The 15,065-nt window shown below is 41.2% G+C and overlaps 1 protein-coding gene across 4 annotated transcripts in view; it reads right to left on the bottom strand.

Annotated features, from left to right (window-relative positions):
• GUCY2C (guanylate cyclase 2C) overlaps positions 1-15,065 on the bottom strand; it is a 131,473-nt gene that overhangs the window by 51,416 nt on the left and 64,992 nt on the right. For all 4 annotated transcript variants that reach the window (XM_059404764.1, XM_059404763.1, XM_059404765.1 and 1 more), the window contains 6 exons: positions 12,333-12,445; positions 10,457-10,521; positions 7,325-7,540; positions 6,130-6,251; positions 3,963-4,059; positions 1,440-1,557 (listed from right to left, as the gene is read on the bottom strand). In XM_059404764.1, coding sequence (XP_059260747.1) covers positions 1,440-1,557; positions 3,963-4,059; positions 6,130-6,251; positions 7,325-7,540; positions 10,457-10,521; positions 12,333-12,445 — 731 coding nt within the window. The remainder of the gene's footprint in view (positions 1-1,439; positions 1,558-3,962; positions 4,060-6,129; positions 6,252-7,324; positions 7,541-10,456; positions 10,522-12,332; positions 12,446-15,065) is intronic.

Here is a 15,065-nt window from a genome sequence, read left to right on the forward strand (position 1 = left end):
CTGTGTCAAAATTCTGCCTTTCCTTGGCAATCAATAAAACTGGAACACTGTCTTTAGGGAAGTAACTAAAAGAAATGGTATTTTCTTCCCATGATCCTGAAATCTTTCATTTTAATGAGGAAGAACAGCATGAAGCACTGTCATAATTCTTGTGAGATTTTATATAGAAGAAATATTTGCTCGTAGTGTAATAATGTTCTCACAAAAAGTAAAAGAGAACAACAGTAAAAACAACTTTTGCCCTTCAGCACCCTGAATGGGGCAGGAAGGGAGTTGACTGGATAATATCATTGAATTTGCTTTGAAGACAGTTCTCAACAGTTGCATGGTGGTTATCATAGAGTTGGGCTGGGGATTAAAAGTCTTATGCCCCTGAGACCAAGTGAATTCTGTCAGCTTGGGCATTTTAGACTGCTCACCTGTGAAGAATCACACTTTTGCCAGAGCCTAGCAGCTGGGCAAGTGATATTGGACTATTACACTCAGAAGTATATTTGTTAGAAATATAAAAAGAAAAAAAAGAAAACGTCTCTCATTGGTTTCAATGTCTTTTGCTGAAATCATCTTTTCATGAAACCAAAAGAATCCAGTTAAGATCTAACCCCAGAGGTGGTTTCAGCTCCTAATTTTGGCAGGGCTGTAAAACAGAGGGTTTAGAACTGCTAGTCCAGGAAAAAACTGTGAGACTCCCCATGGTACCCAACTTCCCCTATAGCTCTTTGGGCCTGGCCTGTGGCTTGCCATCTCAAGGTTGTTGATGGTCCTCAGTATCTTTTTCTCTTCCTTTCTCTTCCCAGTCCAAACCTGCTCTCAACTGACACTGAGGGCAGAATATATCTGATGAAGGTGCAGTGACTGACAAGGCCCAAGTTGGTATTAGGGTCAGGGGCTCCTGCATTATAATAAGGTGGCCAGGATTTAAAGTCCAGTTAGAGGTTCTTTTTTCTAGGATAAATGCTACACCAGATGAAATGCTAGACTCTGCTGGACAAATTCACACAATGGTCAGCTTAATTATAATAGGGGACAATGTCTCAACCTAGGAGTACCTACCTCTAAAGGTATAACTTTGACATTCCTGACAGCAGAAAGTTGCTTTAGGGTGTAAAGAACGTCATTTTTTTTTTTTTTTTTAAAAACACTGTTTAGTTTCTACCCTCCTTCAATTAGCAGGATTTCTTCCTGTCTTCCCACAGTGTCACTTCCATTCTGATGTAACAATTGTTATAATTGTTGTGTTGGTCCAGAGCCCAGCACAGTGACCTAAGGTAAAAGCTTTAATATCAGTAATCTTGCACATAGTTGATCTCTCAGTTAAAATTTGTTGAGTGAATGGGAGTAAAAAAAAAAAAAAAATTGCTACTTTAGAATTTGGGTCTTACATAGGAGAATAATATCTTACCCTTGACAAAGAAAAGAATAGTACTCATGAAACCTACCTGTGATAAACCCCTGGAGAAAGAGCTAATGGAGGTGAAATTCCCAGGAGGCAATGTCAGGACAAGGACATTCTTCATATAGTCAGGGGCTGTGACATTTTCCGTGAAGTAATGGTTACTGTAATAAAAAACAAGTTCCTCATGAAAACTAGGTTCCTCCAAAAATCATACAGAGCTTCTACAACTCCCACAAACTATAGCATCAGCCTTGAAATAGTTGAAAACATTTTTTTTTCCTGGTATCCTGGACAACTGTCTACCTTCCCAGATAGGGTTACTGATGTATGATGTGCTAGGCTGGGTCAGAGGGCTGTGCTTGCTTCACACCCACAAGTGGGAAGGAAGATCCGAACACAGAGACTTCTTTGAGGGAGGTTTTTTGGGCTCTGGACATGTGAGCTAGTGCTTGCTTTCAAGGCTTACTGACTTTTAGTTTATATGTGGAAAGTTTCTTCTATGTGCTCATAATACTTTAGATATACTGGGACAGGATACAGAGAAATTTTATGAATTAAATTTATGGTGAAACATGAGCATGAAAAGACTAAACATTTTCTCTAATGCTGTAAGCTCTTTGACGTTAGAGTATTGGTTGTGTATCCCCAATCCCAGGCAATAGTTGGCCCACCATGGACTGTCAATACGGTTTAAGATTGTGCTGTAATTCTAAACTTCCAAATCATTTGAGTGTTTTAATATGCAAGAATCTGACATGTTTGAACTTCTGTAATAGGATAACCATCATTTACTATGCAAACAATAGGTGAACACATCTATGCTCTGGGGACGAGGTTGAGTATTTTGCTCATATTATCACATCTAATCCTAAAAGCCCTCCTATGAAGTGGGCCTCTTTATTCTCATTTTACAAGAGAAGTTTTAATCTCAAGATTCTAAATAATACCCAAGAGTCAAATGAACTCCAGATAGACAGTTTTAAAAAAAAAAATGTTTAACTGAGGTGTGATTTTGGGAAACCCAAGAAATAAATTAATCAACTGTCCAGAAAAAAAAAAAAGAGTCAAATGAACTGAAGTGTGAGAATTAGAATTTGAAACCCAGTTAATGTCAACTTTCAAATGAATCTTCCCCAAACATAGCCAGGTGTCCTTCGAGAACAGTGACAAACGGATGCCAACACTTTGTCAGCTGGTTGAGGATTTGCTAAAGGTAAGATTACACCAACCTGGCTACACCAAGGACTCCTTCCAGAGGGCAAAGCAACTACTGAAAGAAGCTGTCAATGTGACTGTAGGAATGAAATATCAATAACTTTGCCCTCTTTCCTGTATTTTGCAGCTACAGTTGATTGATTAGATTATCTTCATGAAAACTAGTAATCAAATAGACCTGCAGTTCCTATGCTTCATTCCTCTGTATGTACTGAGACAAGTATATACAGTGTGCGGGAGATGACTAGGCAAATATGGGAGATATCAGTGCAGTAACAGTGTCCAGTCTGAGTACAGACAGGTAATGATTAATGATGTGGTCAGATAAGTGAGGTCATACGATCTAATTAATGGGGCAAGGGGCACAGGTGCACCAGAGACACCTTCTATAAACTTACTCTGACTCAGACACTAACTATCTTGGCATGGTTTGTGGGCTTTCCAACCATATTAGAAGATGAGTGGTAAAATATAACACTGTTAATTATACTCAAATTTAAAAAATAAAAATTGAAATATAAGGAAAGGAAGAATGAAAGAAAGAGAAAAAATGAAGGAAGGAATGAACAAACGAAAAAAGGAAGGGGTTTGTATTCTCCAGAACTTTCTCTCCTTAGTTCCAGAGAATTACAGAGGATAAAATCACCACTGTGGCTGTACCACAGAGGGCGAAAAAGCAAATTCATTTTTTTTTTTGAAGATTTTATTTCTTTATTTGACAGAGAGATAGAGAGAGAGTATACAAGTAGACAAAGTGGCAGGCAGAGGGAGAAGAAGAAGCAGGCTCCAGACTGAGCAGGGAGACTGATGTGGGGCTCGATCCCAGAACCCCAGGATCATGACCTGAACCAAAGGCAGACGCTTAACCAATTGAGCCACCCAGGTGCCCCAACAGCAAACTCATTTAACTAGAACTTTCTTCTTACCAAAGGTGGCAAAAAAAAAAAAATCATCTAGGATCAAAGGTCATTAGCAATAGAAGGCAGAGATATGGTCCACATTCTCAAAAATAATGCTACTGGGTTATTAGTTGATTTATCACTGCCTGGAAAAATACCTTACAATCAGGCTGGAGACCAGCGTCTGTGTAGATGAATGGACATGTGGGTTTAATGGGTCATTACACTTCTGTTTTAGACATGATAGTGATGTCAAAGGTATAGATGCCTGCTAAGGCTACAGTTAATTAAATCAAAATGACGGCGTGTTAAAAGAATAAAACACTGATTAAAATATTATCATACTGAACCCCATGCGAGTCTGTGAGAAACAAGAGAAAAGAGAATGCATCTTCTGGAAATCCTGGGAGTCTTTCTGAAAAGAGAAGAGTTCTTTCCCATATTGTACCTACTTGAATAGATCCACTAGAATAATGACAATGTCTTCAGCCACTGCCCGGTCCCCCTTGAGGTTGCCAATGATGTCTGGTGAACCACACATAACAATCACTGGAGGAGAGAGAAAAAGACAGGGAGGGAAATACACAACGGTCTATATACAAACAGGTGGGAACCAGTTACCTGAATCTGAACCCAGTATGTCCATGCTACATTTATGTTTTAAGATTAATATCAATTCTTCAATTACTGTCTTCCGATTTTTGTTTTGTTTTGTTTACAGGTGTAGAGTCAGAGTAGAGCTGTAAAGGATCTTAAAGAGAATCCTCTGGTCCATTCCCTTAACTTTATTGATTTAAGGAGACTGGAAGCCAAGATGTCAGAGGGTTAAAAATGAGTCGATGGCAGAGTTCTAATTGTCAAGTTTATGAATCTGGTTCAGTGTTTATTCCATTTTACCAGGTTGGACTAGTTATAAAAACTATTTCATTGATAAGTGAAGTGCACCTCAGCAACTGTGAAAAAGATAAAGTTGAGTGAATGAGAGAATTTACGTAGGGCTCCTAAGCAACTTTCTTTGGGCTTTGTTTATAGCTGTTGCTGCTGCTGCTACTGCTTCTTTTTCTTCTTTTTTAAAGATTTTATTTATTTATTTATTTGACAGAGAGAGAGAGACAGTGAGAGAGGGGACACAAGCAGGGGGAGATGGAGAGGGAGAAGCAGGCTTCCAACTGAGCAGGAAGCCCGACATGGGGTTCAATCCCAGCACTCTGGGATCATGACCTGAGCCCAAGGCAGATGCTTAATTGACTGAGCCACTCAGGCACCCCTGTTTATAGCTTCTTAACTCAGAACTCAGTCTTAGGGATTCAGTGTTAGAGTCCAATCTGATTCTGTGAGCTTTACCACTCTTTGCCACCAGATTTCCTGAATGTGTGAAAGAGGAGTTGGGGGACACTTCACTGGAACTTTTTATTTTATTTATTTATTTTTAAGATTTTATTTATTTATTTATCTGAGAGAGAGAGTGACTTTTACCACTCTTTGCCACAGATTTCTCCAATGTGTGACTATGAGAAAGAGGAATTGGGGGACACTTAACTGGATCTTTTTATTTTTTTTTAATTTTAAAAAGATTTTATTTATTTATTTGAGAGAGAGAGAGTGAGAGAGAGCATGAGAGGGGAGAAGGTCAGAGGGAGAAGCAGACTCCCCACAGAGCTGGGAGCTGGATGAGGGAGTTGATCCTGGGACTCTGGGATCATGACCTGAGCTGAAGGCTGTGGTTTAACCAACTGAGCCACCCATGTGCCCACTGGATCTTTTTAAATACTATATTGTCTAGTTGAATTGTAAACACCTTAGGGACATGAGTACTTCTTTTAAGGGGCATTTATGCTTCTTTCCCCCCCCATATCTTGGCAATGTTTTGTACATGGAATTTTCTTTTTTGTTGTTGCTACTGTTGTTGTACATGGAAGATTCTCAATATGGCAAAAGCTTAATAATGACAGCAGATGATGATTGGAGTCATACTAGGAATTCCCAGTGCTTGCCAAGCAAGCACCTTCCCTTGTAGGAAAGGTCCGCAATTGATTCCTTTGCTCCTAATATATTCTTATTTGTAAAGATAATTCTTGGAAAGTGAAACAAAGTAAGGATGATTTTATCCCACATTTGACCTGTAACTGGGAGATCCCTGGGCCCATAAGTACAGGGACAGAGGAAAGTGAAATGATCTGCTAACCTTGTAATTTTAATTGAGGCCAGATATCAATAAACATCTCCTCTTGGTCATCATGGGACCAGGGTTCAGAATATGTGAGGATTAGTCACAAATCCAATAACAGATGGCACTGAGGTCAACGTAAAAAGCAGTTTATCGATGGTGGGTCACGATGTCATTTTGGCTTATAAAGGCTAGGCTTTCATTATTACTTTCACATTATATTTAATCACCTTCCTCCTTTCTCTCATAGGATAAGGTATAAGGTTTTAATCAACAGGAGGAACAGTATGGTGGAGTTGCAGGCAACTCGAGATCTCCTCAAGTGAACAAAATATATGGAGGTAATGACGGCAGCATTATTATCTACAGTGGTAAATCTGTCAAAACCACTCAAAAAACTTCAGTAGTTGTGAGGAAGAAGTTGGCAAAAAATTATTTCCATGTCTCCTTACCATTGCTTTTCCGGTTCTGGTTCGTTAAGATATCCTGAAACTGGTCATTTCCCCTCAGAATTTCCTTGAAGCTGAGTTCCTGAGAAAAATAGGACACTCCAGCCTCCAGAGCATTGAGGTACCTACGCAGATAAAAGACAAACTCTAAGAAACCAGCTTAGTTTCTTCATGGCCTCAAATGTTGTTTGCTCATGGCTTACAGATCTCTCCTGGAACTTGTTCATCTAAAATTCATTCACTATCAACACAACAGATGATATACAATATGGTATCAATGGTCTGGATTGCGGACATGTAGTTTAGTAAAAGTATAGGAGAAGTTTTAGGGAATCTTCATGTATCTATACAAATGGTAGATATTTGGCAGGTCCCTTATAATGGTTTCCTGCTATGTGCAGGAGGAAGGCCGCTCTGCTCTATAAACCCCATTATCACAGACAAGTTGAAACCCATTGAGTCTATAGTATGAAAATTCAGAGTTGATAGAAATCTTTTATCCTCCCAGGGAAATGGACTTTCCTGGGTTCTAAGTTCACCCCAAAGTTTCTAGGACAAGGCCTTAGGGTTGGTTCTTGCCATTCCCTAGATGTATGTTCCCAGTGGTACCCTTAGTCTTTTGCATTCTTGGGTGGAGAGAGTGCGGAGCTAAGCAGCAGCCTGGTGGTGCTATGGTAATCCAACCAGAAGATTCTTTCTGCCACCTCTGCTAGAGCTGTGTGAATCTAGTAATTTTATTTTAGCCATGGTGCCCAATGTCCCGTTCTCCTTCTGCCCCACTTGGTCCTCTGAGAAACTATGCGAAAACTATTTCTAACCAGTGGTAAGTATTGGCAGATGCATATTCTCTGGTATTGTATCTTGGACTATAATGTGAAAGCAGTAGCCACCGGTTTTCATGGTCCTTATGTGCAAAATGGAGGTCATAATACTTATTCTCTTTTCTCTAGAGGATTTACTGTAGGGAGTCCACAAACATAATGTGAACATACTTAGAAAAGCAGTGTTGCAAATATCATACATGCTAGTTACATTTATAGTTTCCTTTGACCCCTTTGCTTTCATGTGTGTAAGAAAGTGGGCTAGTGTCCATTCCCTGTGCTTTTATAGATGGAAGGAGCATCTGATAATAACCAGCCAGGATTCTGTGGCTTCTCTCCACAGCAAGGGCCAGAAGCATATTAAAGGTCTTGCTTACCAGAAGCAGTCCTCAGTCTCAGTGCCATTCTTGAAAACATATGCAGTGTTCCAGGAAAAATCTTTGAATGGCAAATGATTGGCCTTCCAAAAGTTAACCAAGAAGTACAACAGCTTCCTAGCTGGAGACATCAGCCTGGTTAAAGTCTCTTTATAGTCACATGACAAGCCAAAACTCCCAGCTGAAATCATGGGATAGGTCAAATCTGTGTCAAGGCTATGCCAAGAGGTAAAAAAAAAATGTCAGGATTAACATAAGCAGCACAAATACGGTTCTTCTTTAACCTGTTTCAACCTGTGATTGGTAATAAATGGTAAGAATAAAATAGGGTCTTCAAGCAGCTTTCTCCCTTAATAAAGAGGTGTCCCTCCCACACAGGTAGATTTTAAAACAATATTTATCAAGCAATGTATTATGTTTTAAGAAACTCTGGGTATTTTCATGTATACAGGGTGGCGTGGTTACTTCAATTTATTCTGAAACGAGTTGTCATAACATCTAGGCTGGGACATATGCCTTTGAAGAGTAGGGCTAAGGAACCAGAGCATGGCCATCACAACCACCACAGATATTCTAAAACCCAAAAATTGTCCTCCATATTTCTCCCTCTATGCATTGCCTCACATCTGGCTCTTCTTCGGACTACTTTGAGAAACACATCACCTGATGACTTCACAATTTCCCTTCCCTGTTTAATACATGGATCTTCTTGTGGTTCTTACTCACCCATTGGGTTCTGGATTAAATATCTCTTTACCCATGAGAACGTTTCACTGATACCTGAAGTGGGTATGTGTTTAATATCTATCTCTTCCACTAGACTGTAAGCTCCATGAAGGCGGAGATCATGGCTAGCTTGTTCACTTCCATATCTCCAGTCCTTTGGGGTCCTATGTAGGCCCTCAATGCACACTTTATAAAGGAAGCAAAGCAATATCCCCTTTTCCATCTTGGGCCTTGCACTGAAGGGTTTCACTTGGTGTCCTGCTTGCATCTCAGACTCCCCATGTTCACAGTCAAAAAGACCTTTTATTTTTATTTCTCAAAACTGCTTTTTATCTTTATTTCCCTATATCTTTTAGTGTTTTTTGTCTGCCTTCCATCCCTCATTCCAATATCCAGTTGTCAAATGCTATTGATTCTACCCTTAAATATCTTTAAAGACCATCCTTTTCTTTCCATGTCAACTGCTTTCATGCTAGTTCTGCCCTCTTCCTCCCCCTCATGACTTTCCCATCTGTGTCTCCTGAGGGCTCTGGTCTTTCCTGTGCACTGTGGGCCCCTATTCATCCCAAAGTTGAGCTGCCGCTTATGGCACTTCCCTGCACAATCTTAATTGTTTCTGATGCAAATCTAATTAAATATACCCCCCTCACCTGGAACTCATGACCTCCCAAATACAGCCCTACTTCATGTTTCCGGTTTTCTCTACTTCATGTTTCTTATTATTCCTCTGCTCATCTCTTGCACTCCAGTTAATACAGACTTTCACGAAATTTCTATACTTCTCTTGCTTCTTTGCTCTTATACCTACTTCTCCCTCTGCCTGCATGGGATGCTTAACCGTTCATTTCTACCCATTAATATTTCACCTGTTCTTCAACACTCAACTCATACACCATCCCCTGCATGAAGTCCTTTTTTCTCTCTTGAGCTTCATTCTTCCAACCAGCGGAGGCTCTTTCCTTCTTTCCACCCCAGAGCAGCCTGTGTTTCTTTGGTGGAGTGTGCTGTACTCTGCCTTGTACTGGTTCCCTGGGCTCTTGTCCCCTTCTCTATTTCACTGGGCAGGGGCTGTGTTTTACTTAATGCTCTCTACTCCGGCAAAACCGAAATGCTTCTTTGTATAAGGGAGGCCCTCACAAATAGTGAATCAATTTTCCTGCTCCTCCTTTCCTTCTGAGCGCATTCATGGCATATCCGTAAGTGGTTGGATAAGACAACAATTGGGAATGAATGCAAGGAAGACTAAGAGCCTGAATTTGCCTGTATTTCGGTTTAGAAGATGAGCTGAGACGGGACACCTGGGTGGCTCAGTTGGTTAGGCAGCTGCCTTCAGCTCAGGTCATGATCCCAACGTCCTGAGATCGAGTCCTGCATTGGGCTCCTTGCTCGGGAGGGAGCCTGCTTCTCCCTCTGCCTCTGCCTGCCATTCTGTCTGCCTGTGCTTGCTCTCTCGCCCTCTTTCTCTGATAAATAAATAAAATCTTAAAAAAAAAAAAAAAAAAGAAGATGAGCTGAGAAAGGGCTTCTGTGGTGTTTCTGTGGCACGTGGTGGGTCTGAACACCCGAGTGTGTTTGTCCAGCTGAGAGGACGTGTCAGAAGCAGACTTCATGACAGAAATTTCAGAAACTTAATTTTACTTTTTCCGGAATCTATTGCAAGGGAAGCGTAATTTTCTCCGTGTAGACAAAGGAGATCCTTGATTCAGGGGAAGACTGAACAGATAAAAGAAAGGCATGGGAGAGGGATTTTGATTTGGGGAAGAACAAAATGTTCTGTGCTGATGAGAATTACACTGAGTGAAATGAAAGGAAAGGATGAGGGCGATTTTCCCAAAGGCAGAGAAATATTTTCATCGTGGTATTAATATATTGGCAGCTTCTTCCCCCTAAGCTGATAAGGGCGCTGGGCAAGGTGCCTTCATATATTAAGTATATAATCCTCTGTGCTGTGAAGTCAGTACCTTGCTCCTTCACTTATTCCTCTGGCCTAAGGAGGAGAACAGACCCCCTGCTAATGCTCCGGGTACAGCACTTTTCCTGTGTGTTTCCATACACTGTGCTCACACCTTAGCAAAGATGCCCCTTTATTAAACTCCTCAGATTATCCAAGTTCATTGTCTTCTCTGTCTCCTGAGGACTCTAATATTTTACCTGTCCGCTGTTGCCTCTCAGGCTCAGATGTTAGTAACTGGACCTGAACAGCTATGGTCATTCACCCCACGGTAAGCAAAGGTCAAGTTACCTGGATAAGTATTTTGCTACAGAGAAGTAGCAAAATGCGAGGGCCCCAATACCCCTCATGGCACTGCCTTGACCAGCTGCTATTTGATAAATCACTTAAATTGGTATCATGGCCTGACTTCGACTCACAGTGGCATTAAAGCAACAACCAACCAAATTACTTACTACATCTGGAAGGTAGAGTATGTACATGAGGGCCCCATGAGGACACAGCCCATTCGTTTGTTTTTCTGTAGGGAAAAAAAAAAAAGAAAGAAAGAAAAAAGAAAAATGAATCTCTAAAATGAAAACAATGGGGGTGCCTGGGTGGCTCAGTTGGTTAAGCGCCTGTCTTCAGCTCAGGTCATGATCCTGGGGGTCCTGGGATCAAGTCCAGCATCGGGCTCCCTGCTCAGTGGGGAGTCTGCTTCTCCCTCCCCTGCTCCCTGCTACCTTCTCTCGCTCTCCCTCTCTCTCTCTCAAAAAAATAAATAGAAGCTTTTAAAAAATTAAAAATAAAATGAAAAAAATGAATAAATGGGTAGGAAAGAAATGGTAAGGGAAAAAGGCCCCAGAAAATTTTAAAGTGAGCCTGTCAAGAAAGGAGCAACGCACGGTGCCTTGAGGTGGGCAAGGGGCGCTAAGGGGTAGAGAAGTCTGAGGAAGCGACGATGCTGTGGGCGGAAGGAAGGAGATTCTGTTGGAGGTGAACTTGGATTCTTCGTCAAAAGGAGAACGCAGAGTGGGGGAGAAGGACTGACTATAACTTGAGCAGTGTCTGTGGGCCGGATTGTGGGCAGACTAGACTTGCAGGTGCTTTGGGGGAAGAGGGCAGGTTGCAGTCTTAAGGAGAGCTACAAAACAGGGCTAAAGAGAACGAAGTGCAATGTGACCAGCCGGGTGATTACAGACGGCGTCTCGAACTATTTCTCAAAAGGACCATGATTAGGAACATGCCATCTCTGGCCTTAGGAAACCAGGATACGCCTCTGTCCATAGAGATAGAGGGATGGAGGACACAACTCGTGCATCATAACGTGGAGTCTGTAAACTCCCCCTCCTCATTCCCAGCCCTCTCAAGACTGGGAAGGACTGCTGTCGTCAGTGTCTCTTCCTGACAGGAGCCGACCTGTCTGGTCAGGGTCATGCTACTGATTAAACTTCTGTGTGGTTCTATGCCTAGAATTCTGCTTCTAGGAGAGCCTTGTCTTGGGTTTCTGTGGTAAAAAGGCTGCTTGCATACCTAATTGCCTTTCAAGAGCTTGGAGTATTCTTTCATTCCAGAAAGCCCTGGCTGGGATTGGGAGCTGGGAGGAGGAATTAGGCAAGAAGCCCTCCCTTTCTTTCTTTCTTTTTTTTTTTTTTTTAAGATTTTATTTATTTATTTATTTATTCATTCATTTGACAGAGAAAGATCACAAGTAAGCAGAGAGGCAGGCAGAGAGAGAGGGAAGCAGGCTTCCTGCCGAGCAGAGAGCTGGATGCGCAGAGAGCTGGATGCGGGGCTCAATCCCAGAACCCTGAGATCGTGACCCAAGCCGAAGGCAGAGGCTTAACCCACTGAGTCACCCAGGCGCCCCTCCCTTTCTATTTCTACCCTTTAACATTACTGTTACTACTTTAAAATTCAGGTTTCAGATTCAGCCCTGAAGCCATTAACCTGTGGCCCCATGTAGGGTGACAACTTGAAACAGAGATCTCTGGTGTAAGACTTTGAAATACCTCAGGCACTTCCTGAGGGATACACAAGAAAACCAGTTAATGTCAACATTTAAAATTTTTAAATGTTTTGAAGACAACTTAAAACAAAAGAATTCCCCTCCTTAATACTGGAAGTGCACAAATAGAACATAGAAAGTTCTCCCCACTTTCCTGGACTCCCAGAAGGCCCCTCATCACTTGGGAAACATATGGGGCTGAAGTCAATTACCCTCTCGCCAAAACACTCAGCTATGCGACTAGAGGTGACATACAAAAGGCTCATGGACAAGTGCTCATGGACACTGTGACTTTTGTGTGCCGAGAGGCATGAGCTCTACCTACAACGAAAGTGTTTACTTACAGAAATTTCCCTGAGTAGGTCAAGGCCTTCACAGGTGCTACTCCGGCAGTCATTTGACTTATAAATCACACTATCCGAATAGATGAATGTAGCATTCACAGTCACATTTATGCCTGTTTCCAGAAATGAGGGAAAAGAGAAAATGTGTTATTTTCCCATAGTTTGTAGCCATGAAGTTTACTTTTTTACCAGTTGATCCTGGGAAAAAATAGATATTCCTCTTCAGGCCCAAGAATATTATATATAAGAATATATTTTATATTACTTCCTGTCACTTCTTTCCTCTGTCTCATTTCTTTCTCTCTCAACAGCCCTATTGAGGTATAATTTACCCTCCATAAAAATCACCCATTTAAAGTGTACAGTTCGATAATTTTTATTAAGTGTGTATATTTGTGCAATCATCCCACAATCTGGTTTTATGACATTTTCATTCTGTTCATGGCTCTCTTCTTTTCATGCTTGTAGTCCCAGCAAGTTTCTTCTACACATCTGCAGAGTTTTAGGACAGCAAAGATACAGACAGTCTGATACTTGTTCTTTCATGTTCCCAAAGTGCTGATTCTGTCTGCTGCCAATGTGCACACTGGTGCCTCTGTGGTCAGCCCCCAAAGCTAAAGTGAAATGTGTCCATCAGGGTCTAGGGTCTTCAGATAATGGGTCATCTTCAGGTAAGGGCAAGAGCACTGATGGTGATATCCCTCATTGTTAGATTGCTAGAAATTCTGTCTTGGAAAGGAATAAAAAGATAACACAACCATATGATCAAGGTCTGTCTCTTCCATTTCATTTCCTCCCAATAAAAAAAATATTCAGGACAGATGTGTGATTCCTAAGCAGTGGCATCCTTCATGTGGCCAAGCATTTGCACAGGAAGTCTGGAAATCTCAGTTGCTCGTCACACTGCTGGTTGAAGGATGCGTGACTTTCTGTGTGTGCTTGCATAAGCCATCTGAACTTCTCTAACTGGGTGCCTTCCATACATAAAATGGGATTAAAACCATAACTGTCAAACATAATAATTTTGATACCTCTACAAGAGTAAAACACATCAACAACAGAAAAGGCTGTTGTTCTTCTGAACGTCCAAATAACAGTGTTTTTCAAGACTGAGAATGAAATAGTCTTCACACTCTTTAGCTGCCTCAGAGATGTGTCTGTCAACTAGGGAGCATTTTACCTCTTGCCTTTTTGGGGTAAGGAGGGTTGATTCAAGAACACGTGTCCTGATACTTTGTTCAGTAAGAGATCTAAATAAGAGTTGGCAGTAGGTCTAGTCAAATAGAAGAGGTCCATGCAAGAAGACCAGTCAGAGAGAATAAAAAGAAGAGGTGGGGCTAGCGATGGATAGAAGAGCGATTAACACCTGAATGTGGCCCTGTGCCAGCCATAAGACAGAACACTTTATACCCTTTTTGTTCTTGAATTCTCACGGCAATAGGGAGACTATAGAGTATATGAAGCTGGGGGGGATAGTACAAGTTAGGCTGTGGGGGGCCCAGGAGAAAAAGAGAGTGCATGTTGGGACCAGGGGAAAATAGTACCGGAGATGGGCTTATTAGAAAGCAGCGGGAGGGTGGAGTGGAGGCCAGCACAGAGTCACACAACATAAACAGGGCTTGGGAAGATGGCCACACCCACAGCTGTTAATGTCTAAGCTAGCTCTTCCTCCTCTTCCCCCATGAGGGCTCTGTTCCCTCCTGCCACCAGGAGGGGCACTGAAGATGACCCACTTCAAAATCCAGTGGTCCAGGCAGCCCGTGGCAGACAAATATAAATCCTGCACAGGATCTAGAAGAAGGGGTGCCATCATCTATTGAGTGTGACCTCAGGCAAGTGATCCCCAGTTCCTTATCCATTTATAGATAGAACAGAATGGGGCGATCTCTGTTACTATATGCCTAGCATTGGGCTCTGGATTTTTGCATGCATTATTTCAATCCTTAAGCCTCCCTTAAATCCTAGGAGGTTAGTTAAAATCCCTAATTTAAAAATGAGAAAATGAAGGTCTAGAGAGGTAGACTGACTTGCTTAGGGTTACACAGCTGGGGTTTTGAACCTAGGACTGTCTGATTCTAGAATTAGATATATTGTAGACTGGTAGTTCACAATGTGTGGGCCACAGAACCCAGAGGTACCTTGAGAGTCTTTCAGGAGGGCTAGAAGGTCAAAGCTAGCCTAAGTAAATTAAGACATCTTTGTTTTTTCCACTCTTCTCTCATGAGCATATAGTAGAGTTTTGAAAGCCTACATTATATTAACTGTATTATCACAACAGATTAAATGCAGAAGCAGATATGAGAACCCAGCCATTTTCTATGAAGCCTGACATTAAAGATGTACAAAAATGTAAATTGATACCATTTTTCCTACCTATTTTTATTTTTTGGCTTGAGAAATAGAGGTTTTCTTTAGTAAATTTTATTTATGTGAGCAGTTAAGGTGTTTGTAATTATTTTAAATTAATTAATAAGCAAATATTTAAACCATTTCTCAGTCTTAATTTCTAATATAGTAAATGTCAGTAAATGTAACTATATATACAGAACTCTACAGAGCCTGCAATTATTTTGAAGAGTATAAAGAGGTCTTGAGACCAAAAAATTTGAGAGCCATTTCTGTAGAACATATGTTGCATGCTACTGTCTCTCAAAAATTTTCTGGTTATGTGAACTGTTTCTGCTTTTGTTTTTTAATTGGGTAGGGGAAGATGAAGATCCCTTCTCTTTTATC

Source organism: Mustela nigripes, chromosome 6 (genome assembly GCF_022355385.1).
Source record: "Mustela nigripes isolate SB6536 chromosome 6, MUSNIG.SB6536, whole genome shotgun sequence".
Taxonomy (NCBI): domain Eukaryota; kingdom Metazoa; phylum Chordata; class Mammalia; order Carnivora; family Mustelidae; genus Mustela; species Mustela nigripes.